The 25,292-nt window shown below is 45.4% G+C and overlaps 3 protein-coding genes across 9 annotated transcripts in view; 2 read left to right on the plus strand and 1 right to left on the minus strand.

Annotated features, from left to right (window-relative positions):
• The first annotated feature begins 60 nt into the window (after positions 1-60).
• Positions 61-5,223, plus strand: mettl14 (methyltransferase 14, N6-adenosine-methyltransferase non-catalytic subunit). Of its 2 annotated transcripts, XM_081714409.1 has the most exons (12): positions 61-78; positions 852-962; positions 1,076-1,164; positions 1,453-1,540; positions 1,639-1,716; positions 2,715-2,802; positions 2,880-2,970; positions 3,147-3,288; positions 3,382-3,474; positions 3,661-3,777; positions 3,918-4,128; positions 4,291-5,223. In XM_081714409.1, the coding sequence occupies exons 2-12, from the start codon at positions 897-899 to the stop codon at positions 4,587-4,589; spliced, it is 1,362 nt and encodes a 453-aa protein (XP_081570535.1). In that variant the 5' UTR covers positions 61-78; positions 852-896; the 3' UTR covers positions 4,590-5,223. The 2 variants fall into 2 exon arrangements, with proteins under 2 accessions (XP_081570535.1, XP_026880409.2); XM_027024608.3 differs by lacking the exon at positions 61-78 and having other exon boundaries at positions 803-962.
• A 3,684-nt stretch (positions 5,224-8,907) lies between these two features.
• On the plus strand, positions 8,908-17,943 carry LOC113586469 (putative methyltransferase NSUN7). Of its 2 annotated transcripts, XM_027024607.3 has the most exons (11): positions 8,908-9,276; positions 10,909-10,967; positions 11,076-11,212; positions 11,330-11,482; positions 11,613-11,796; positions 11,939-12,152; positions 12,345-12,488; positions 12,650-12,751; positions 14,847-14,964; positions 15,633-15,735; positions 16,192-17,943. In XM_027024607.3, exons 1-11 carry the CDS (start codon positions 8,946-8,948, stop codon positions 17,080-17,082), a joined length of 2,436 nt encoding a protein of 811 aa, XP_026880408.3. In that variant the 5' UTR covers positions 8,908-8,945; the 3' UTR covers positions 17,083-17,943. The 2 variants fall into 2 exon arrangements, with proteins under 2 accessions (XP_026880408.3, XP_081570540.1); XM_081714414.1 differs by lacking the exon at positions 12,345-12,488.
• A 121-nt stretch (positions 17,944-18,064) lies between these two features.
• The window catches only part of apbb2b (amyloid beta (A4) precursor protein-binding, family B, member 2b), a 43,405-nt gene continuing 36,177 nt past the window's right edge, over positions 18,065-25,292 (minus strand). For 3 of the 5 annotated variants that reach the window (XM_081714411.1, XM_035529738.2, XM_081714412.1), the window contains 6 exons: positions 23,314-23,428; positions 23,073-23,160; positions 22,859-22,942; positions 22,657-22,772; positions 22,212-22,391; positions 18,065-21,060 (listed from right to left, as the gene is read on the minus strand). In XM_081714411.1, the coding sequence (XP_081570537.1) occupies positions 20,890-21,060; positions 22,212-22,391; positions 22,657-22,772; positions 22,859-22,942; positions 23,073-23,160; positions 23,314-23,428 (754 nt within the window). In that variant the 3' untranslated portion in view covers positions 18,065-20,889. Of the gene's footprint in view, positions 21,061-22,211; positions 22,392-22,656; positions 22,773-22,858; positions 22,943-23,072; positions 23,161-23,313; positions 23,429-23,876 lie in introns of all 5 variants that reach the window. The other 2 variants (XM_081714413.1, XM_035529739.2) reach the window with 2 other exon arrangements.

Consider the following 25,292-nt stretch of genomic DNA (forward strand, 5'->3'; position numbering starts at 1 on the left):
GATCTGAACGTCTAGTCTTTCTCTGAATTACGGGAAAAGATCGATTATAAAATAAATCAATGTCGAACGCAATTCTGGGTGAGACATACAGTTGTGGAACATGCTATGACAACAGAGAATTAGGTTTTATTGCCTAGATTTTAAGTGCGTAATGGGATCGCTGAGAAACCTGAAATATGTAGAAAATGGGTTTAGAAAATAGTCTTTCGCAGGTCAACATCGTCCTTGTACCATTCCATTTCTGCATGACAGAAATGAATAAGTGGAAAATGCGTTATTTGGCGCTTTAGCGCATGGGGCTCGCCTCGCCATCACAGTTGCATTTAAAATATTTCTATTAGTCGTTTCCAAAGCGGTCGGTTTAGCGGGGTGGTGGGGGGATCCTTTCAACGTTTTCAGACGTCCGTCGTGGTCATGACCTCACTAACGCTACGGCTCGCTGTATTTTAACGCGGACAGTGACGGAGAGACGAGTTCGACTCCACTGCGCTCCGAGCAGAGACGCTGTGCAGACGCTGTGAAGCTGAGCAGCAATGCAGCCGAGCCCTCAACACTGCCCTCTAGTGTCCGCGCAAGAGAGTGGCAACTGCACCGCCTAGAGGCCGCAGCGCTGCAGTGCAGCGTATTATCTTCAACCAGCGTAGGCTGGAAGACATCAATCGGTTAACTTTTACTCATTAGTGCAAAACACACGCTGCTTTTAAAAATGTAAAAACACTAGGGCTGTCGTGCCTTTTTTTTTTCAAACGTGTCGATTGCGCTGGGTCCAATTGCGTGTTCTACGCGCCACGCCGATGACGTAGAATATATGCGACTCGAGTAATTCGTTTGAATGGTTTTTTTTTTCACAGCAAATGATCGAAGCACATACTTTTAACGGGCCATAGAGAAACAAAATGGACAGTCGGCTGCAGGAAATACGCGAGAGGCAGAAGCTACGGCGACAGCTGCTCGCACAGCAGGTAGAGTTGGTGAAAGTGGCGCTCATTGCCCCGCGTCCGCCTGCGGGTTATGCATGTAGTGCGCTCCTCCTGCTGACTGGAGAGGCACTCAGACTGGACTTTTATCTTTGCAGCTCGGAGCCGAAAGCGCCGATACCATCGGCGCTGTTCTCAACAGCAAAGAGGAGCAGAAGGAGATCGAGGAAACGAGGGAGACTTGCAGGTGTTTAAGTCTTATACACGCGTTCAGATATTTACCGATGTTTCCCGTGGTGAAAGAGAATAGCTGCAGTTCACGGCGTTTTAATGAGCGGTTAGTTCATGCTGAAGTATTTGGTATTTTAGATATTTGGGTTTTTCGATAGAGAAGTAAGAACAATCTAGGCCGTGTGTGGGGGTCGCTCTGTCACTGTCCACCTAGTTTTGTAAAAGTTGCCTTTTGGAAGTGTTAGTGCTTGAAATGACAGGGTGTCAGGATTAATTATTATGATCCTCTGTTGTGGTTCTGCAGGGCGTCTTTTGACACGACCGTCCCCAGTTCTAAAAGGAAATGCCAGAACGAAGGAGAGGACACCGAAGAGGATGTTGAGGAGCAGAGGGTGAGGGACGCTAACCTGAGATCAGGCAGAACAAACATGGTGACGGTGTGTAAGGGCAAGAGATGCCCACGTGTGACTGATCCTGGATCTGTTTGCAGGAGGACGTGGAACCCCAGCAGCAGGAAGAGAGTGGCCCATTCGAAGAGATCTACAAAGACTCCAGCACTTTTCTGAAGGTACGCTCTAATCGTGAGACTCGATATTGGCATGTCCACGAAGCTGGGGTTCATCTGACACATTGTATTCGCTAATTCACTCCAATTCCATTCTGAAGCGGCTGATATGAGCAAATAAAGAACATTCACCCCTTTGCTAAGGGAAAATATCTTTCAGTATGAAGTCTTATTGATAGGCAAAACAGGCCTGTCTCTGTTATTGCCACGTGTTACTACACCCAGCATGAGGTGTAAATATCAGGCAGATCTCAAAGGTTGAATTCAACAAAGCTAAGATCCTGTAGGACCTGTAGGTGCAGACAGTCAAGCAAGTAGTGATAAACCAATCAGATATGGTGATGGTAGAAAAGATGCAGAAAACAGCAGTGGTAATAGTTGTGGCAAATCCGGTGGCCTGAAGTGATGGATACATCGAAAGGAAGGACTTCGAGAAGTTAGAGAAATACCAGGGACTTGAAGAAGAAATGGAGAGAATGTGGAAGGTTAACACCAAGGTTGTCCCAGAGGTTATAGGGGCACTTGGGGCTGTGATCCCTATGTTGTAGTAGTGATCATCTATATATAATAATATCACTATGTGTGTGTGTGTGTGTGTGTGTGTGTGTGTGTGTGCGCGCATTGTACATGTATTAAGCTCCCTTAAGAGATCAGATTTGGCAGATGCACTTATCCACAGTGAATGACATATTTCTCAGTATGGCTGTTACATGCTTTCTGGGTATGGAAACTGACCTTATTGTTGCTTATTGCCTACTGTACCTAGTATAACAAAATTAAGGAATTTAGACATTCTGGCAGATCAGTAACTAACTCAACCGAAAATGCTGTTTTCATAAGAACAACGGTATAAGTGTGCTGTGGAAGTGCCAAGTGAACACAGATGAAAGCTACTGCTGGGCTGTAATAATGCTGTAATGTTCTCATGGCTTACTGTTGACACAGTAACGTTCTCCTGGTTGTGATGCCATAATGTACTTGCTTCTCATTGCACTGACTAGGGCACGCAGAGTCTCAACCCTCATAACGACTACTGCCAACATTTTGTGGACACCGGCCATCGGCCACAGAACTTCATCAGAGACGTGGGTGGGTGTTCCATTCTCCTGCCTTCCCCTATCCTCATATAAAGCTTGTTTTGACCTGGGCCTCCTGTGCTGTTCCAGGACTGGCTGACAGATTCGAGGAGTACCCCAAACTCCGCGAACTCATCCGCCTCAAAGATGAGCTCATCTCCACCACCAACACACCGCCCATGTAAGCCTGTTGCGTATTACGGCAAACGTCATTTTTCAGCCCAAAGTTCACTTTGACCTGAGAAAACGCATGACCAGGATATTTTGCATTTACAATTGTTTACGTCGATCCTTTATTTATTCAGTAGTGGAGTTGATGAGAAGCGCCCGTGCGTGCATGATTTGTGCCTGAGCTAGGTACCTGCAGGCCGACCTGGACACGTTCGATCTGCGTGACCTGAAATGCAAGTTTGATGTGATCATGCTGGAGCCACCCCTGGAGGAATACTACAGAGAGTCAGGCATCATCGCCAGCGAGCGTTTCTGGACCTGGGATGACGTGAGCCCTCACCCCGCTACAGCACTCTCAGCGCATACAGCCTGAACGGAGTCATGGGGAATCACGCGCGTGTGTGTGTGTGTGTGTGTGTAGATCATGAAGCTGGAGATTGATGAGATCTCTGCGCTACGTTCCTTTGTCTTCCTCTGGTGTGGCTCAGGAGAGGGGCTGGACCTCGGCAGGATGGTGGGTGCGCACACACACGTCTATAACAGTGCATTTATTTTTCACCCCTGCAGGTTCAAGATTGTAATAGGAATCACAGGCAAACCGATTCAGTTACTGCTACTGATAAGATAGCCCTGATTATGCCATCTTAGAGTGGCCATACAGTACATAATCTATAGCTTTGTGGTTGTGTTTCCCTCTCAGTGTTTAAGGAAATGGGGTTTCAGGAGATGCGAGGATATCTGCTGGATCAAAACCAACAAGAACAACCCAGGCAAGACCAAAACACTGGACCCCAAAGCCGTCTTCCAGAGGACCAAGGTGCGAAACGCAAAACATGCTGGTCCGAGGTAAAACCACGGCCGAGCCCTTCCACATCCGCCATCCGTTGGCGCGTGTTCACTAGATGGCAGATATGAGAGCTAAATATATGTGTGTGTGTGTGTGTGTGTGTGTGTCAGGAGCACTGTCTGATGGGTATCAAGGGCACCGTGCGGCGAAGCACAGACGGAGACTTCATTCACGCCAATGTGGACATTGATCTGATCATCACGGAGGAACCCGAGATGGGCAACATCGAGAAACCTGTCGAGATCTTCCACATCATAGAGCACTTCTGTCTGGGCCGTAGGCGCCTGCACCTGTTCGGCCGAGACAGCACCATTCGGCCAGGTCAGTCCACGTGCACACATGCATGCTGTGAAAAGTCTGCTCCATGGCTTCCAGAAGGTTCTTTGGGGAACAGGCATTGTTCAGTACATGGTGTGTGTGTGTGTGTGTCTGTGTCTGTGTGTCTGTGTCTGTGTGTGTGTCTGTGTGTGTGCGTGTCCTCAGGCTGGCTGACAGTGGGTCCCACTCTGACCAACAGCAACTTTAACGCTGAGGCCTACTCCACCCACTTCGCCACCTCCCACCTGTCCGGCTGCACCGAGGACATCGAGAGGCTCCGTCCCAAATCCCCACCCCCCAAAGTCAAGCAGGAGGGGGGCAGAGGGGCACCACGAGGAGGGCGGGGCGGCACGGTGGTGGGGAGGGGCGACCGCGGCCGCGAGAGGAACCGTCCCAACTTTCGCGGAGAGCGAGGTGGCTTCAGGGGCCGCGGAGGGCCCCACCGGGGCTTTCCCCCTCGCTAGACCCCCCCCACCCCACCCCACCCTCCAACTTCTCCTATAAACATCCAAATGCAACAGATGGCTGAAATATTTTTGTATCTGGAACAGCAGTGTGCAGGCTGTGACCGCTTTTAGAAAGCAGCTGTGGGGAGCTGTAGGGTGACGTTGGCAGGACACTAACTGCAGAGATGATGTCCTGACCTCAAGAAAGTGCAAGACTGCCTCCTTGGCGTTGGCATGTCAAGTCTCCTAAGTGCAGGAAGCCGCGCCGGTTTTAGTGCTGGATTTAATTTTTTTATTGACCGTAAGAAAAATAATTTTCATGTGATCTGTGTTCGATGCGCTTTGACTGCACTTTCCTACTGGCTGATTTTATGACAAAGACTTCGGAGGATACCATGTAAATAATGTTTGTCTTTTTTTTTAAATCATTAGGCAATTGTTCTTTGTTTGCGAGAATATGATACATTCACAACCTGCATTATTAAAATATACTTTCTGCCTTTCCTGGTACTTTATTAGGTACATCCATCTTGCATGTGCATATTATAAGATGTACAATTACAGATTGTAGCCCACTGGATTAAATAGCCAGGTTTGAGAATCTTGGCCATAGATTTTACAGACCACCTAATAAAGTGTCTGGTGTTTGTGACGCCCATGCCTTGTTCTTGCCAGTGAAGGCTGTCTCACCGCAACATTGAGCACCTGAAACTAGGCAGGCATATATGCAGCGATGTCAATAGGATGAAAAATGGAACCGTTGCAATGAAATGTTTTTACAGACATGGAAAAACTTTCAGATGCTGTTAAATGCCAAAAACAAACAGCTAACATATGGAGAAAACATTCAAAAGCCGACAACTTGAAACTTATTCTGACTCCAAGTTAGTCATTTGTATTTAAGACATTTTGTCTGAGCGGTAGGTGGATCAGGTTGGGTTGCTGTTGCTCCTGAGCTTGGTGATCTGGGGTGCCGGTCACTAGCACAAATTTGGAAAGGCCGGGTAAGAATCCCCATTATACCCATATCCCCCGAAACCCCTCCCTGTGTCATACACCTCCAGAGGCGGGCGGGGGGAAAAACTCTTTACCAGGGCGCTTCAAAAAATCTTAGGTCTGGCTTGCGAATCATGAGAAATGGACTGGCCCTGGGCCTTTGCATGCTTGGCAGGATTAATTTCCGTGGAACTGCCTGCTTTGTTAAATAAACATAGTAGCTGCGTTTGTAAAATGGTAGAGCAAGCATGACTATGGACATTTTCTCTACTAGTAAAGCTTTATTCATTCATTTATGCTGCTCTGGCACGTGAGTGCATTCTTACTCCCCCTTAGGGTCAAAGACTATAGTTCCTCACTCCTGATTATCTGCTTATAAACGCACCAAGTTTTAGTACAGGTTGTGACTTGGGGATGGTCCATTTTAATTAAGTATATCTAAGTAATAAAGTTATGAAATGTATTAATACATTATTGATAGTATAGGTCCCTAGTCCACAGCAAAAAATATATACATAAAAATCAGATTTCACTGATTACACCAACTTGGTTCTATTATTTTATATAGATCTGCATATTGCATACAAATTGATATGTGTATGTATGTCCAGTGGCCCATTTCAGTTCTTATTAGTGAGAGTTAGACATCAAAGAAATTCTGTAGATGTAATATATGTCTATATAAACAGGATTTTATGGGTTTATTATGTAAATAATTGCCAGGGGTTATTTTGGCCTTCTCTGGTGTTTGTCAAACAGTACTAATGCAATTTTATACTGAACAATTTATAACAACAATTCAAATTCATATTCTGGAGATGTAATGTATTGCTAAAATTTAGTATACAATTTACAGCAATTAAATGTTGAGTTGTTGATAAGCATGCTTCAGATATAATTAGACCCCTATCACAGCACAGAAATGTTACTGAACCAGTCCTGCCCTCTGACCTCCATGCAACTGTCTCAACTCTAGACTGTATGGAAGAAAGTACATATACTCCAACGTAAGAGGGGCAGTGTTGGCCTTGCCCCGCCACCCCGAGAAAGTAAGACATCCATTCTCTCACTGCACACCCCATACCACATACAGCACCCGACCAATGGTATCCCCCGATCACGTGGTGCACCAGGCTTTTCCACATGCTCCTGTTCTGCCATGAACCACCATCGGGCTTATATTTCCCATCAATTATGTGCCACGCAGCACGTGTTGCCTTGCAAGATGAGGGCGAACATTGACTGGGTGCACGTCGGCGATGTTCTCGAAACATCCGAGAGGATGTCACACTGCTTTAGTTGATCTGAAAAGCAGCAAAAATATTCAGTGTAGAATGAACAACAACCAGCGCTGAACCAGCACTCGTGCAGCCAGACACATATTTACATATTAACATTTGGCAGCTACATCGACAGTGAGATATTGTGCTCTACAGAAACTGCTTATTCATGAGATCGGTCTGATCACAGGGGTCTGTGATGTGCAGGGCTTTTCACCTGCCCTTTTCACCTGGTTGCAGGCGGTGGGGGGGCTGGTTTCCGCCGGGCGTTCGAGGAAGCCGTTTCGTCCGTGCCAGGCGGAGACAGAACAGGTGATGAGTGGGAGGGGAGTCTGAATGGAAGATTGATGACCAGTGGCGGCCCGGAGCACGCCGGCCTGTATAGAAATGCTGGTTAATGAGGGAAGATGAAGCCAGTGTTGTTACCGTCGGCACATTATTTATTTACATTCGCACGCGCGACTGTGGTGTTATTCAGTGGTCATCTTTCCCGGCTTCTGGAATCTTTCCTTCTTATGCAGAAAAGGTGGTATAAGGGCTTAGAATTAAATTACCCTTGCAGGCGGTCCTCGCCACCAATCTGGTCATGGCAGATGGTATTCTGGACCAATGAAGGCAAGGCAAGGGTGGAGCTTATCACAGCTCCAGACATTTCAGCCAATGGAATTTGGTCCATTTAAACTGGATTTTGGTGGCGCGCCTGACAGGTAAGGGAAGCGCCACTAAATTAGACATGAGCAAAAGGATCCTTGCCCACAGCCCTGCGACCAACCTCACGAAGCTGAGGCAGCGCTGCATATTTGGACGCAGGTAATGAAAAGATGATCTCCAGTCAGTGCATTCTCACACCCCAAGCATGAATCATTCAGCCCTGACAGAAAGGTAGTGAATGGCTAGCTGGTTTTGAAACGAAGAAATGAGCTGAAAGTCGTGGATGAGGGAGTTTGGATGTAAGGGTAAAGGTGCTGGTTCAGTCTCCGTTTACTGCCATTGTTACCATGGTGTGCTTTAACTTGGCTGGGCTGGAGTCGTGTAACTCAGGCAAGGAGCCGCACACGTTCCCCCCTCCACACACACATAAACACACAAACAAAGAAGACACTTCATTCGTTTGGTCAATATGTCCACACAAACGTGTGAATACCATACAGTGTAATATATGTTCAGCATGTAACATTTTTATGCATGGGCCAGCACACACATTTATACGAACCTTAAGCAATGGATTCGGAACAAAAAAGAAACTATGGTATGTAATCTACTAGACTTCCTCAGTCTGGAGACTCGTGTGTTTTCAATCCGAAGCTTTTTGCCTTATTGTATTGTGGCATTTTCCATTCCTGAGACATTTTTATTCACTGTGTTCTAATAGTTATTTCTAAACTTGGCATAACTTGGTGTAATGGCAAGTAATTAAGGAGTGATGTCTGTTTCCTCTTCTTCATATAATATGTTTTATCCAAGAACCTTTCCAGTCAATTAGACCTACAGATTGTTTAGATTCTTTTAGTGTTTTTCCACTAAAAGAAATGTGCACTGAGTATGTGTGTGTGAGAGGCATTAGAGAGAGAGATTATGTGACTGACAAGTGAGTGATGCTATTAAGCGCAGACTCGCGTGCCATCAGATGTTGACAGCAGTGTGTTTGTGCCTGGCCTGACACCTGACCTCGGTGTGTGTGTGTGTGTGTGTGTGTGTGTGTGTGTGTGTGTGTGTGTGTGTGTGTGTGTGTGTGTGTGAATGCAGAATGGAACTGAAGAGAAAGGACCCTCCTTTAGTGTCTCCTTCCAACAGTTAGTTTAACTGCAGTGATGCCAACACACCCCCTCTCTCTACCAGGTCTGTCTTACTTTTTAAACCTTTTCATTTACGTTTAAACTCGAGTGCATACCTTTAATTTAATTACCTCTAAATTAAAACTTTTATTTGAGCTGTAAGTGTATATACATGTGTAAATACATGTGACAGTGTATATGCAGTGTGTCAGGGATCTGGGCGTATAGGTGTGCCATTGATCCAGTAATATACGTCGGATATGTACAGTGACAACGCGTGCGCACTGCAGGAGCCTCTCTGCGTGCCACCGGAGTTAACCGGCATGACCTCGCCGAATGCACCGGATCAGCGCACCTATCCTCGTGAGAGCCCTTCTCCGGAGGGGCGCACTCCTTCGTCCCCAAAGAGCCCTCGTACTCCGCCTCCCCCTAGGAAGGAGCCCACGCGGCGTGCAAGGTTCCCGGATCGCGTGTACGCTCACGCGGCAGCCGTCTTCGCAGCGGCGCGGGCGGGGAAGCCGCGCGCGCTCAGGGCGATCCGCTACGGCCCCTTCGCGCTCTCCAGCGCCGGCGGCACATCCGTTCCCGCGGATGGTTCAAACGCCGAGCGGAATGAGCTCCGGGCATATCAGCTCGCATTCAGTGCCCTAAAATGTAGGTCGCTCAAAACATATAACCTATACATTCAACATTTATTTGATAAGCAGCGGTTCGTATCACCCTTCGCGCTGCACTAGGCTTAAATAATAAATCAAATATGATGTGTTATACTTTCAGCGGTAGAGCTTCCTTCTCTTCTTTCATTTTTAGAACAGTAGATTTTGAGTGGGACTGAACACCATTGGTCTAGTTTATTAGAGAGCGAGAAAGTAGTATCTGCAGATTTTTGCTGATTAGAGCTCAATTTGCATAATTCAACCTGGGACCCAGTAGATTTCATCCCTTATGTGCACTCTTGGATTTTTTGGCTAACGTTCGTTCAAATATTCATTTAAAATACACATGAGGCACACTACAACGAGTGTGTGTGCGGGTGTGAGCCTAATTTAGGTATTTACAAAATACCTGCTAATAAGATGCGCAGTCCTAAAGATTTGACAGTTCCCAGAGGCTGCCCACCCATAATCTCTCATCGAACCATCTTCCTCCTCTCCCTTCCTCCCGTCCTACCCCAGTGCCCCGACATTGTAGTATACTCCTGCACCAGCCTTATCACCTTGACGACGACACCCCCCCTCCCCCAGGGGGTGGGATATTTTAAACAGCAGAGCTAGTTTTCATTACGTAATGTTTTGGCATGTAGTTCTTCTTTAGGAGATATTGCAAAATTGTACAAAACCTAACGGTCTGTTGAGACTGTAAAGAAAACGGATAGGGGGACAGGTCTAAAGCAAAAGCACTGTGGATGAACTGATTTAAGTGTGTGTAAGGAATAGCTGGGCCCATAAGTCTGAGTGCACCACCAAGACCTGTAGCAGTTAGTACAGGGAGAAATTTTCAATACCCTGGAGACTCATTCTTCTTCAGTCTGTTTCTGGAAGTGCCCTTGAAGTTAGTAGCTATTAATCTTTCAAACAAGTCCCAGCATGAGACGTTATGGCAGTAGGGGACCATACTATAATGAGATCAATATTATGCATTAGTTGTTAAAGCATTAGCGCTAAAAACAATTAAAAGCAAGAGGTAGGAGAATACACAACTAAACATTTGATTGAAATGTATGGTAATATTTTTTTCAATGTTCTGTGCATTTCGTGAATAACAAATATGAGTAATATGGTCTGATTAAAATGTTCTATTAGTGTCTGATAAACAATAAACTAAAAACTATTCTTGATTTACACTTTTAGACCTGTGGGTAGAGGTGGACCTAAGTGTGTCATAGTGCCAAGGTCACAATCAAAATGATAGAATGAGGATGGGATTAACATAGTAGCTATAGCAGCTGAAGTTAGATCAGATTTGATCTGGTTTGATCCAATTTAATCTTTTTTTCTGTTCTTGTTACTCAGCTGAGCTGATTCTAGAGGAAATCTGTCAAATGAAAGCTCTGCATGTGGTTGTAATACTGTAGACTAAAGCCCTCAGGACACAGTTGCGTCAAGTTGGCTGTTTTCAGAATCACAAGAGCAGAGGAGTGCTGACTTTTTATCCACCCACACACACACACACACACACACACACACACACACCGCTTGTGGTTGTATCAAATGCTCACAAAGCCCCTGTAATGCCTCAGTAAATAAGCAGTGATACCCATTCAGTGCTAAATTCTGACACTCACAGACCAAGAACTATTGGAGGGAATATTGATTGACAGCTGTTTCAACTCATGTCAGCAAATGGTGAGTTCCCCTTTGCCCTGACTCATGTCCAACTGAAGGCGAGATGCCTTGAGCGGCTTTGCGTAGGAGTGATGTGGGTGCGTTTGTGTGTTGTGTGTGTGTGTTTAGCCGGATGGCCTAACGGCCCTCGTGGTGGTCATGCTGTACGACTTCCAGGACAGGAAGTTCCAATCCTGGGAGCCAATACCAGAAGATGGGGAGGATCTTTTTAAGGAAGTGAGGCGGGTGGAGGGCAGCCTATTCAGGTTTAAGGATTTAAATTAGCCAAAATAAAAGTTGCACCTAAGTTACATTCTTTTGTTTGTAGCTGTTTTGGCTGTTTTAACTAATCCTGACTTGTTTTGCATGTGTGTGTGTGTCAGATTTAGGACTAAGCTTGCAGCTGCACTGGCTCGAAGTAGGATAAAGAAAAATCTGCCATCGATTGATGACATACTGCCAACATGTGTGAGAGCAAAACACCAGAGGAAACACAAGTTGCCCATCTATGCCTGGGTCAACACACTCAAGACCAAGTATACACACACACCAGACTCTGTACCATCTATACTCCTCAAACCATTATCACATATTTAAAAAGTGATTGTGTGCGTGCGTGTGTGTGCGTGTGTGTGTGTGTGTGTGTGTGTGTGTGCACCTTCATAGTGTAGATGAAGTGTGTGAGACATTGAAGGCACAGGGCTTCATCCAGGGAAACCCCCACACTCATCTGGAGGGGAGTATGTTTAGTAAGGACACACATTGTCCTGACATCCTGCGGTTTCCACAGCAGGTTCCAGGACTCCTGAACAGGACTACATTACTGATGGATCATAAAATCATAATACAGGTCTCAATCAATCACACTTTCATATATATACAGATACAAATCAGCACATCTTTCATATAGTGACACTCATGCCCACATATTTATAGACTCCTCCCTGTTTCTACTGAGTGTATGTGTATGTGCATGTTTGTGTTCTTCAAAGAATAAGTCCCGCTGTCTTGCTGCATGTGCGGTGAGACGCCTGTTGGTGAAAGATGCTGATATTCTGATGGTGGGATTCTTCTCTGCACACACTGTGGCTCACGTAGCTGTCCAGGCTTCTGTCTGTTCTGCCCACATCTATCTCTGTGGGTACCCTGATGACCCCACCCAGAGGGAGGAGCTACAGTCTACCCTCTCTACCATTGGCTGCAAAAGTGAGAAAGGCTGCTGTTTCCATTCCGTTCCTTGGCGAAACAATTACATTAATGATATGGTGAAAATTAATGTACTTTTACAGCTACACATAATCAAGCCCAGACAAAGCTTTTCTTAGTTACTCAACTGTCCAATGAAGTGCCTGAATTGCTAATCGGCTAATTAGCAATCATTAATGCTTGTGTACAAAGATGTGCACTTGTTGCCGGCCGGATTTGGTGAGCTGAACGAATGGGATTCGCACCTTCAGAAGGTGAGAGTCGCCCTGCTGCTCCCCCGCTGCACTGCATCAGCACTGTGTGACCCCATCACGCACATCCTCCAGGAGGATGGAGGTATAGCAACACAGCAGGGCCAAACTCCACTGAGTTGCCACAAAAAATGTCCCATTTCATTTTTTCTTATCTTTTTTATTTTTTATTTTGGTGAATTCCATGAGGATAAAAGGGAGCTTAATGAGTGAATGGCATCTGAAATATGTGCACTTCTCCACTAGACATGGACCTTCTGCGTGACCTGTCCCGAGGCTACGTCTCTGACGCCAAACTACAGTCCCTGGTCACCAGACAGAAACGAGACCTCAGCCATGTGTTGACATGTAAGAAAGATACACTCTTGCACTCCTCTACACCAATGCTGATATATGCTCATCAGCTATTTTGCTATACACTCCTACCTTGTGCCTGCACCTATGGTATTTTACACAATATTAATTGTGATATGTGTAACTTCACACATACGATCAGTCAGTTATCGTGTATTTCCCAAGGTCTGAAACAGCAACATTGCAAGACAGTAAGCAATTCCTCTAGCTAAATCCTCTGAAAGGCCAATTGAAAATGTTGTCTGAGTTATTTTGCTCACTGTCAATCTGTCATGCCTTTATACTGTTATTTATCCTGCACTCATTTCATTTTAAAAGTCCAAGATACTTGTTTGTAACTTGTTAATCTCTTAGCTGAAAGAAAATCCAAGCTCAAAGGGAACAGATACTAACTTTTTTGAAAGGGGGTTGTCCCACTAGACATGGGTCTTCAGCTCCTGCTTCCCTGCATGGTTTCAAGAAGGTCTTGATAATGAGCTGGTGAGCTGGACCAGGTATGTTACTGTAGGCCAAATTTGAAACCTTGTATTGCTGTGCGGTCCCATGTCTGCAAAACAGAACCCCTGTCCTAGTACAGTACTCAGTGCCTCTCGATACCAGACCTTCTCAGTTCCACACATCTGATTCAGCTCATCACCAGCCTCTTCACAAGTGCAGGAAGCCCCAACTTGGCAGGGCAGGGGCTCGGTCCAAATTGACACAGAGTTTCACTTACCAAAAACCCTAGATGAGTCAGTGCACATATTGCAACCACTGACACATCAAGGGGTGTATCCCAAATAATTTCTTCATTTCAGGTCTCTTCAACACCTAGGTCAAATTCAAATTTATTTATATAGGGCTTTTTAGAACAACATTGTCACAAAGCATCTTTACCCACATCTGAGTCCCCAGTGAGCAAGCCCTTTCTCTGGTCGAAACCAAACACAATAACAATATAAACAATAAAGAACAAAATAAGTAATGAGCACAGATAAGCAATGAAAGTCCATTTCAGGTGAATGACAGAAGGGGACATTTATTCTTATCAATAACTTTTACTTGCAATCATCACAAGTGCGTGTCTCCCTGGAAATAGCTCCGTCCTACAGTAGGGACTTGAGTATTCTTCTTCAGACCACCACTGCAAGAAACAGCTGAAGGAATTTTCCTTTCTTCTACTCACCTCCTTTCATCTGGGAGACATTACCCAATTTGGAATTTGGAATTTTTTCCAGGACATGGTGAGAGGACATATTAATGTTTTTTGGGGTTTTCTTTTGGATAAGACTGGTATTGGTCTAGAAGCTGATTTGAGAACACAGCATTGTGAGTTGTGCAGAATACCAAAAGGGTGGTGTTGTGTGTGGCTTTGTGGGAAACGTGCTGCCTCATAACCACAAGGTTCTTGGTTCAAAAGAACCTCCTCTGTGCATTTTTTGACTGTGTGGGCCATGGCTGGTGTCCTTGTTCTCCTGCTGAGGGAGAGAGGGGGAGGAGTTAAGGTGCATGAAAAACGTCATCAAAAAGGAAACTTGGTGAGAGTAAGCTTTAAAAACTTAAACACACTCATCCTTTGTTGTATAACCCCTACTGGCCATTGCTGTGCATATGGTGGTCCATGTTCAGCAATATCTTTTCTCTCTCTCTCTCTCACTCTCTTTCACACACACACACAGCCTAGCTAGAACTATAAAAGTTTTATTCGGTAATGCAAAAGTGGTATTCCATCAGATATGTCTAGCTATGCGCGCATGCACATGTGTGTATGTGTGCCTCAAAAGTGTGTTCTTTTACCCCAGAGGCCTCGTGTATCTTCTAAGCCACAGGAATATAAAAAAACCATAACATCTTGTTCTTAAGCTTTTTAGGACAGTAATGGAGTCCCTCATTCCCCAGCATCTTAGTGACTCGCATCCTTTGTAGAAGTATTCCCTGCTTCTGTACTGAATATTTCCCGATTCTCAAACCTCTTTCATATCAGAGATTAAACAATCAGCTGTCGCACTCATATAAGAATATGCAGATACAATATTCTAGTGCGCTTCTGTCCCATGTTGTTTTACAGTGGCTTTGGTTGTGATTTGCACTCATCTCTCATAAACTGCAGTTCCTAAGGTGCATGCCGTGGTGTATTGCACATGCTCAGTGTATGCTGAGGAGAACGAGGAGTTGGTGAAGAGCACACTTGAGAAGGCTGCTGTCAGACCCAAGCTACAGCCTTTCAGGTACACGCACACACATGCAAAGACACAATATAACTACATAGTTACCCATATACAAACTTAAGTCACATGAACATTTAACAGCATTTAGCTGACCCTTTTACCCAAACTGACTTATAATTATGACTGAATACAATTTGAGCAATTGAGCGTTAAGGGCCTTGCTCAGGGGCCCAACAGTTGGAATTGGTGGGGCTTGAAATGGCATCCTTTTGATTACTAGTCAAGCGCCTTAACCACTGAGCTACATAAAAACTAAGTGCATCTCTATTAACCGAAAGGTGTCAATAATGGAAAGAACTGGTGCTGTAATCCCGTAAAACACACGGAAAACACACTGCAATATGACATCACTCTGAAATTCCTTGCTCAGTCCAGTCCATGAACCTCTAGTACTATGTAAAGCATAGTATTATACACTCATCTGGAGCATTCTGAGAAATTATCTGTAAGTGTACTGTTACTACCTACAACACAGTGCAATTTTGGTTAGCTGACTCCTTCAATGGTAAATTGTTTTTGTTTGTTTTTTTCCGGAGGTTTATCCGCGTTGAGAGAACATGCAGACCCCCGTGTAGTTAATGTGCCTGCAGGCTGAAGGGGAGGGGGCTTGGCTGGCATCCTTTGGGGTGTGCACTATGCAGCGATGTCTGTGCTACTTCGCCTTTCAGAATAGTGTCTACAGGATGGACAGAGGAGACGGAGGAGAAGTTCTTCCAGCTGCAGGAATCAGACACCACTGATGGCTGCTTCCTCTGCGTGCTCAAGCGTGAGGTGTGTGCGTGGGTGTGAGAAAGGCTAAACGTGTATGTAAGGCAGACGAACAGAGAGCACACCGGCCTCCCATTTTCGACCCCGTTGTGGCATCTTAAATTAGTCCTAAATTCAGCTCTGAATAAAATATTCTGCTATCGGTCCGGATCAGCATTTACACACGCTCACAGCAAAAAGGTCTACCATGCAGCTTCCAACCTGGTGTGCGTGCAAGTGAATGGGCAAGCGCGAGGATGTATTTGGGATCTCTCCGTAATCAGAGTGCAGCCTGTGTGCGTGTGTGTGTGTCTCCTTAATCACAATAAAGGCTATATACTTTGTATGTATGTCTTACATTCATTGTTAACCTTAGATACAATAACTACTGTGTATAGATGTCACCATGTATAGATATGTGCCACCTGAAGTGTCATGATAACCACAGGGTGTGTGTGTGTTCGCATGCTGTAACGGCAGGATCCAGTGGAACTGGAGTCCGTGCAGGACATACTGGCGCGGGCAGCTGCAAAAGGCTTATTGGGTGGGCTCATAACGGCCAAGCCAGCGGAGCGCACTAAGCCCAGAGAGAGGAGGAGAGAGAGAGAGAGAGAGAGGAAGAAGAAGAGATACAGGCGAAAAACGGACTCCCTGCCTCCAACCTCCTCACCTCTCCCTGAAGCTGGTGGCGACATCGTACGGTTTCCCACAGCGACCAATGGCCCTATTGCAGCATCAGTCACTAGCGGGCTGCCTAGTGTCTCCCGGGACCTAGCCCTAAACCTGACATCTCAGGACCCCGAGGACGCAGGGCTTTGTCCGTCTGCTTCTACTGTCCTGGATCAGACATCTACTGTTCTCTGCCAGGACGGCGGCGTCCTGAATGGGGCTTCCGATAAGGTGAGCTGGCAGCCCAAAGGTAATAGGATTCAATCAAGAACGCAGAGACACACCCGAAGAATGAGGACACAATCTGAGACCCACCCTCACGCCGCACCCGTTACGCAAGGGTTACGCCCAGTCTGTGTAACGCTTCCCCGCAAGCAGGCCAAATGTGCACCCTTCCGGACCGGGCTGGTAGCTCACCGATCTCAGGAAGTGGAAAAAGAGCTCCAGGACTTGCCGGGTGGAAAAAGAGATGAGCAGGAAGCGCTTGGCCCCAGAACGCGAGTTTCTGAACTCGCCTCGGTGTTAGAAGTGAAGTACAGAGCCCAGCAGTGCGGACAGGCCACGGCTCAAGAGGCACATGGGGCACTTCCGTCCATCTCTACGCCCAATTCCTCAGTCCTCTCTTCTGATTCGTCCCCCCACTTGTCTGCCCCCTCTGCGTCTGCCACACCAGTGCCGTCCAGCGGCTCGTCCGAGAGCTGAGATTCCGGTCCGGCGCACGACCCTGCCATTGACCCCCGTTGTCTCACCAAGGAAACATGTACAGTCGCTTATGGAAATCCACCCCTGAAAGGTCATTAGTACTTTGCAGTTTTAGTGTGTTGAATTCAGTGATGAGGGCGCACGGGCATATGGGCTAGTTTCCTTCAATGATCACTCTGGAGTAATGCAGTCCTGTAAAAGAGCTAGAATGAAACTTTATCTTTACACATGCTTTACACATACACATGTGAAATACTGACCAGGAATGTACATGTTTGCATAGTCAGTTGTAATTCTAGCTAATTTTGTGTTGGGTTTTTTGGGTTGGATTTTTATTTAGACCAAGGTGGTTCAGGCTTATGCATGTGTGCATATCTACGTCCTAAGTGAACAAGGACACCTTGTGTCTGTATTTACAGCTGTTATAAAAGCCGAAAGCTTTCATATTCCCCCACGGTGCTGTTTTTATAGTTTGGCTGTGGTTATGGCTGCAACTTTTCCCTATAAGCAGTTTCCAAAGTTTTTTTTCCCCTAACTTTGAAATCAAGCCAGTCTACCTGAGATCCAAGAGTCTTGCCCTGGAATTCCACGACACTGATGCTTTTGTCAGTTTATCATGGGTTTCTTTGGAGGATCGCTTTGCATGTTTTCTCATTCATCAAGTGTGTGCCGCCGTGCTGAGCTCTGCAGAGAAGGCCCTGGCCAAGCAATAAAAACTCCTCTGATGGATGATTTACAACATGGAAAAAAAAAAGTCTTCAAAAAGATGCGAGTTCTGTTATGACAGGCCGCAGCACTGTGGTCAGATAAATCACATTAATCAGTTAATCGAAACAACAAATGATTTATTATCTAAATATATTATTTCTAGCACTAAGCACTGCATTGCTTTACCACAGGAGTATAAAGTTGTTATAGCACTAGACCTGATATATGCAATCACATGTGCATTACCAGGAATATACATCAATAAAGTGAATGGTCATTATCGTGATATGCTGTTTATTCTCACAACAGATTACATTTAATATCGTGTACAAATTATTGTAGAGCAGAAGAAGCCAACGTTTCCACAAGAATGCAAGTATGTGTGTGTGTGTGTGAGAGAGAGACCAGGAATTTAAACCTCTGTTGAATTAGGAGACAGCCAGTGTGGTACCATGTGAGAGGAGAGTCGTCCTGTGGGTTTGCACACCCTTCTGTGCTCCAAGTGCAAATTGAGTGAGTGGATGGGGACCATCCACCTTTTAGAGAGGACAAAACAAAACAGGGTCGGGGAAAAGGAGAAGTGCAGTTCGGAGTCTACTAGGAACACTAGGACTGTCGCGTCACTGAGGGCATGTCTGACCGATCTGTATGCTCTGTGCATATGGGACATACACCTGTATACATGTCAAATATTTGTAAATAATCTGAAGGTCAAACTGCACAGAAATTAAATCTGTGAAATCTGTGCTGCGCACACACACATGCTAAACCTGGACAAAGCATAGTAAGGTGTGCTAGAAAGTACAAGGGTGGGACACATGGGTTTCGAGCGACTTCTCCAACAGTACTGGATATAATTGTTTTGTTTTTTGTTTTGTTTTTAAATTAGTAAGTGAGAAACATCGGTGTGCCATTTTTCTTTTAAAGTGTTTCCTCCTCTGGACAACATCTGGCAAAATATATTTTCTTAAACAGCTCCGACTTGTTATTCTGGAGAAAATGTTGGCATTTGATTAGTGCAGTTGTTCCTACTAGATTCGCGGTAATCATGGCAACTTCTGTGAGTGAACATCAACCTTCACACGGTTACCAGGGCGACTGTACAAGGTTGTGGATTTTAAAGGTTCTTCGTTCCCGTTTTTACTTCTTCAGAAATATGTGATGCTTTTAGTGTGAGCAATGGTGAAGAGAATGTCTGAGCATAGAATAGATGACAACCAGTATATACTGATACAAAATAGAATAAATAAAATAAAAAATATCATTTCTGTTCAGTACATCTTCTCCTTCTTCTGTAAATGTCCCAGGACATGCAAGGCAATATGTCTTTTCTGGGTTTGTTTTCCTCAGGTTGTCCTCAGAGTCTAAAAGAATGCATAGATTAGACGCCTATGGTTCCTTCCCAATTTCTTACAGCCAAGGTCCCTTAAAGACCATAAAATAGAATCATCTTTCTTTTGTTCTGTTTCATCTCGGTCATTGTCCTTTGTTTTTATCTACAACACATACAATGATTTTTTTATACAGTTTGGCCAAAATGTTCACAAGACATGCCAAGGCAAAGTAGTACAAAACAAACTGACGAAATAAAACATTTCAAAATTTAAAAAAAGAGAAAAAAAGATGTAATAGCTTATAATGTGATAAGTGTTTGCATGTTATATAGATACTATACACACAGGTGACTGCTCGACTCCTGCTGTCAGGGAGAGTGCTAGGACTACATTTCATATGGCAGGAAGAACTACAAACCCTAGAGTGCGGCAAGATCACAGACGCACACAGGTGGGTATGAGAAGCCGACGCCAGATGTTGCTGGGTGATTCAAAAACGCTAAAGGTAGCATCCAGGTGACGGCCGCAGGCGTTGAGCTGAAGTAGCGTTTTGATTTTCGCCATTTGAGGGTGTGGTTCGGCTCAAATGTCCTGTTCGCCTGCAAGCACTGCTTAAACAAGTTCCTTGAGGTCCAGCGTGTTTGCAACCCAATGGACACTCGAGCTGATCTCTCACCCGCATCTGGCCTAAAGCAGGTGGTGAGTTGAAGGTGGGATGGCGGTAGGGGTGTTACAAAGGGGATCTTGGGGTTTCAGGCAACCCGAACCCAAAAGCACACATAAAGACAATGTCAGTGCGAAAATGGCAGGAGCGTACCTGCAGGGCTTCTCCAACTCAGACAAATCCGCTTCCGCCACGGTTGCCTTTTTGTGTGTGTGTGTGTGTGTGTGTGTGTGTGTGTGTGTGTGTGTCAGATTACATTCTACAGATCTTTGTCAGCATTGACGAGGATTAGTCCAGAGTCTGTCAGGACAGTCCCGCTAAAAGCAGCCGCCCTCTAGTACACTAGAAGTCTTTTTGGTGAAAGCTTTGATCTGTATTTATACATTAGCAGCGGCGCAGGCTCATGTCATCCGTTTTTCTTCCTCCGACAATCCTCATCCTTGCATCTGTCCATCCTTACACCGACACCAGCAATGATAACTACGTTGAAGACTTTGACACAGGAAGCAGAAAAAGAAAACACACATGCGTTGTGTAGGACATCAGAGGTCCTCTAAACACACTTTAGGAGTGATGAAGCACACTGCACACACCCACCCACCCACTGCAGCCAGCTAGGATTGTGCAGAGGAAGCTCTAGTGAGGTTAATTGGCCATATTTGATCTATCCTAAGTATTTTAGATGCGTGCATGCACACACATGCACACACACGCGCGCACACACACACACACACACACACACACTCTGATCTTCCTCGAACACCAGTTCTGGGAACATTTCCAGCCTCGCGCTTGTCGCCTGCTGTGTGACATGCTGGAGAGCTGCTGTGGCACCCCGTGCAGATTAGCAGATAATGCATGAGTGATGTACAGGAACACAACAAACAGAGATAGTTTATGAGGTGTGTGTGTGTGTGTGTGTGTGTAGAAGAGTGTGTTTTGAGTCTTTTCTTGGCATGGACACAGTCTCATGTCTCTTTGTCACCCTTTCGTCCTCCTTCCAAGGCTACGGACATGCTGATTGAACACGTGCGTGGGGGTAAGTAAGTGTGTGTGTGTGGGGGGGGGGGGGGGGGGGGCACAGTATGCCAACGTGTAGAACTACTGAGGAAGCTCATTGACGGGTCTCTTCTGCTTGAGCGTGTCGATGAGGGACAGGACGCCGCGCTTCACGCTGGTGGAGACGCGGCGCGTCACTGAGTCTGAAGGCGGCACCTGCGAGCAGGTCTTCTGAGATGGCGGACGGGCCACCAAACACTTCTGGTACCTTAACTGCGGGGTGGAAGCGGTGAATAAAGAGAGTGAGGTTGGGAACTGAATGGACACCGTTTTAGACGGCCTGAGCTTTTCTTTAAGAAGTGTCCGGTCTCACAGTATGGAGGGAAAAAGATTGTGAAAATGTGCGAGTTTGATTTCCTAAACCAGTAATATACAGTACATACAGTAAGTCTTGCATTACTTGATTTGGGGACTACAGTGGTTGTATTAACGCGCTTGGCTGGAAAGTGTATACATTTGATCATTTCTGATGGAAACTCATTTTAAGTTCTTCATTTTGAGTTGTGATAAGCATAAGGGTTAACTTTAGGGCTGGGGTCAGATTCTAGCAGGTGTGGATCAAAAACAGACATTTCTCACCATTTCTCACCAAGTGCCCTTTCTTGGCACACAATAGTAATAAAATAAAGGAAATAACACAACAGGCCAGTATCTAGGCAGGTGCTTGCTGCTACACAATTTTAATTTGATGGCCTGACAACAATGAAGATGTGTTCAGAAAACGGAATCATGATGTAGAGTACTGTGCAAAAGTCTTAGGCCACCATTAGACATGTTGTCTATTTATTAAGAGAAAATACAAGAAATATGTAAATATGTACACAAAGTTTTTTAAAAACACAATTTTCAGAACAAAATAGCTTCAACAGAAATAAGTCAGTATTTAGTGTGACCTCCCTTGGCACTAAGCACATAGTGAAGCCTTTTGGGGGAGACTGTCCTGGAGTTTTCTGAAGTAATCTTTTGGTACCATTCCATTCAGGTTCCATTAAATTTAGGTTTAAGTGATTCATATTCGTAAAGGGAGGTTACGCTAAATACTTGCCCCTGCAGCCTAGGGAAGTTGGGTTTTTTTTTTGTTTTTTTTTTAATACTGCATACAAATTTCCTGTATTTGTGTTTGTATTTTAATAAAGAGACAGAAATAATTACATATGGTCATTATGCCAGTGCTAAAACAAATCTAATGGTGGCCTAAGGCATCTGCACAGTACTGCAAGTTACTGAGGTGTTCTTGTATATAACTAAAAGGGCTAACTCTAGGGGTTATAGTAAGGAGTTGGGAATAGGACCTAAGGCTACCTCTTAGGGCTAGGGTTTAGAGTTAGGTGTTAGGGGCTGAGATTCACCCGTGGGTCACTGACCATGCAAGCAGCCTGCACAGCCTCCGATACGCTGCCAGCGTTGGGCTCGCACCAGAACACGTGGCACTCGAAGCGCTGGCTGCCCGTGTCCATGATAAAAGCAAAGGAGTGCACGTCCCGGCCCACACCCATGAACGACAGGAAGCGCACGCGGCACTCCACCAGGACTTCCTCTTCCTCCTGCCACAGGAAGTGATGCTATGAGCTGCGGCAGTATTCAAAACAGACAGCTCTGAGCTTGAGGAGAGTGACATCATTTCTCTGCAGGGCAAAAGCTTTGACTGTGTACAACTTGAAGACCTGAAACTAAACTTTTTCAGGTTACGTCATTCTCATACACTGTTCTAGTTACTGGGTCTTGTAGTTTCTAGTAATTATAAAAGGAAGAAGTAGGAAGTGAATGTCACTAGTTAGCTTGGCCTTTAATAAGAGGTGCTGTTATTGCCTTCTCTTTGATGACAGTGACAGTCGCGTCGGCTACATTCAGTATCACTGGAGTCCAGTCGTCACGGGTTGATGACGTCATTAAGCTGTCCACTGCACCATTGAGCATGTCCATGCCTGTGAAGATGGGTCACATGATTAGCGCGCGTGTGTGTGTGTGTGTGTGTGTGTGTGTGTGTGTGGACAGAAAATATTTTCCCTACCTATTGGTCTGGCTACTGGCATCATGCCAATGTACAGCACCTGAAACTTCTGTACCAGTTCAGTCTTTGGTGTGGGGAACTCTGCTGAAAAGGACACACGTGCCCCATTAACTAACACTATAACACACACGCACTCTGACAAATACTTTCACACAAACACTTTTACTCTGTCAAACACACTCTCTCTCACACACAAGCATTGCTGGCGAGCTACCTTGCAGGGGGACATCGAGTCCTGTGTGGTTCCTGTCCTGCATCGATCCTCCTGTCATAGCTTTGGCATTCTTACGCTCCGCCATGATCTATCACACAGAACAATATCCAAATGGTTACACCAGTGACCACAGTCACATCGCTACTACAGCACTCTCCAATGAAGGTGGGGGAGGGGCCATGGGGAGGAACAAATGAAGGGTAGGCGAGGAAGGATGCGAAGCGACGGCGTAGGTCCTAACCCGGGAACAGATCTCGTGCAGGCTGGTAGCGATGGCTTTAGCAGGCGTGTCGCAGCGGAACACGTGACACTTTAGTATCCGGGTGTCCTTGTCACGTGCTACATAGGCAAAATCCCTAAAGAGAAACACAGCAGCGATTGAGGGGATTCCGACAAACTGGTATGGGCGAACAATGAATGAGGACGTGTGTGTGTGGATTTGTACATGTTTGTATGTGTGTGTGTGTGTGTGTGTGTGTGTGTGCAGGATGAGAACAGCAACTAAAAGACAGCTGGCCTTTAGGGAAAATCAACATAACACCAGAGACATAAAAAACAAACACAACACACACACGTGCGCACATGGTCTCAATATTAAGCGCACTCAAACTAACACCATTTGTGAAATGAAAAACTGGCAAATCCCAAGATTTGGGAGCATACATGCAAAGATATACACAGGTGGTGTAAAATATATCAGCTCTGAAACCAGACTGCTTTCTGTGTGTGGGTGTGGAAACGGTGTTGATTTGTGGGAAGACAGGGACAGACAGATGGAAGTCTGGGTAGCAGAGGACACGTTACCTCTCTCTGAGTCCAAGACAGCAGTGGAGGGCAAATGGAGACAAGAACAAGGGTTAAAGAGACACAGAGACATACAGGCTCAACACGCACAGGCCCACGTCCAACACCACACCCCCAATCCTAGGATGGACAACGTTAAAACTAACCTTTAAAACTAACAGGTAATAAAAATAAGCCTAGGAATATGTGTGTGTGTGTGTGTGTGTGTGTGTGTGTGTGATATCTGATTTCCATTAATGTGATTTCACATTACCCAACACTCCAAGCTTGCTGTCAGCAACAGATCTTTGTCCATCAATATACAGTAGCAAAAGGATTAGATTTAACACATGCACAGAGAGAAAGAGAGAGAGAAGGGAGAGAGAGAAAGCAAGAGAGGTCCTTTATCGTCTCATGACCCTGCAAGGTGACCTCACGATCATATTACACCTCATTATCTTATGATCTAAAACCTGGCTACTCTCCTGTTCTCTCTCAAACTGCACATAACCATGGTAACGTTGCTTCGTTATATAATAAAACAAATAAATACAATAATCCATTAAACAAACAAACAACAAAACAATTGTTGAGGACTCTTGTCCTCGCTTCATCCAATCCCTGTAGTGCATGAAAGTTCGCTGCAGACCTGGCAAATGTGCTTTAGGATTGTGTCCTATCACTCCTTGTCATTTAGTTAAAATATTTCACTTCACACTAATGTTTAACTATCATGTGTTACTGTGTGGAGGTGAGCACAATTTCACAGCCTCGGTGGGAAATTTTAACTTTATGGTAATTTCCCAGACAATAAAGTAAAAAATGATATTTCTGAAAAATTTCCCCAGCGGACCCTTCCACGTGCCAAGCCACTGACAGGTTTGCATGAGGACAGCTAACGTCTCCATGCTCAGAGCTTCAGTGACCACAGAGCACCCCCCCCCAGAGACGACACACGCATCTCTGTGTGATTATGAAGGGCAGAGAGACAACACACACCACATCTCCCACACCTCAGAGTGAGACCCACACCTCAGAATGGCTTACGTGCATTGAATACAGTACATTTTAAAACTGAAGCAGGTTTATGGTAAGCCACTTAACGCAGACGTGAACATTCTTCCGATTTTGAATGAGTGCGTGCTACACTCTGTTGTCTCCTAATCACACACATACACACACACACACACACACACAAACTATGCTCCATCATCTCCTAATCACACACACGCAACGCTTCCTAGAGCAGAAAATACAATACGCTGAATATATATCAGTCAGTGTCTCTCTCTCTCGCTCTCTCTCTGCTCACTCTCTCTACTGTTCCTGAGAAACCTCACATGCCTCTATATCTTCCCCATAATGAGCTCACACATATCTCTCTCTCTCACACACACACACATATTTCAACATGTCATACTGCTAAAACACTTGTAT

Source organism: Electrophorus electricus, chromosome 5, assembly GCF_041902795.1.
Source record: "Electrophorus electricus isolate QZ-2024a chromosome 5, ASM4190279v1, whole genome shotgun sequence".
NCBI lineage: Eukaryota > Metazoa > Chordata > Actinopteri > Gymnotiformes > Gymnotidae > Electrophorus > Electrophorus electricus.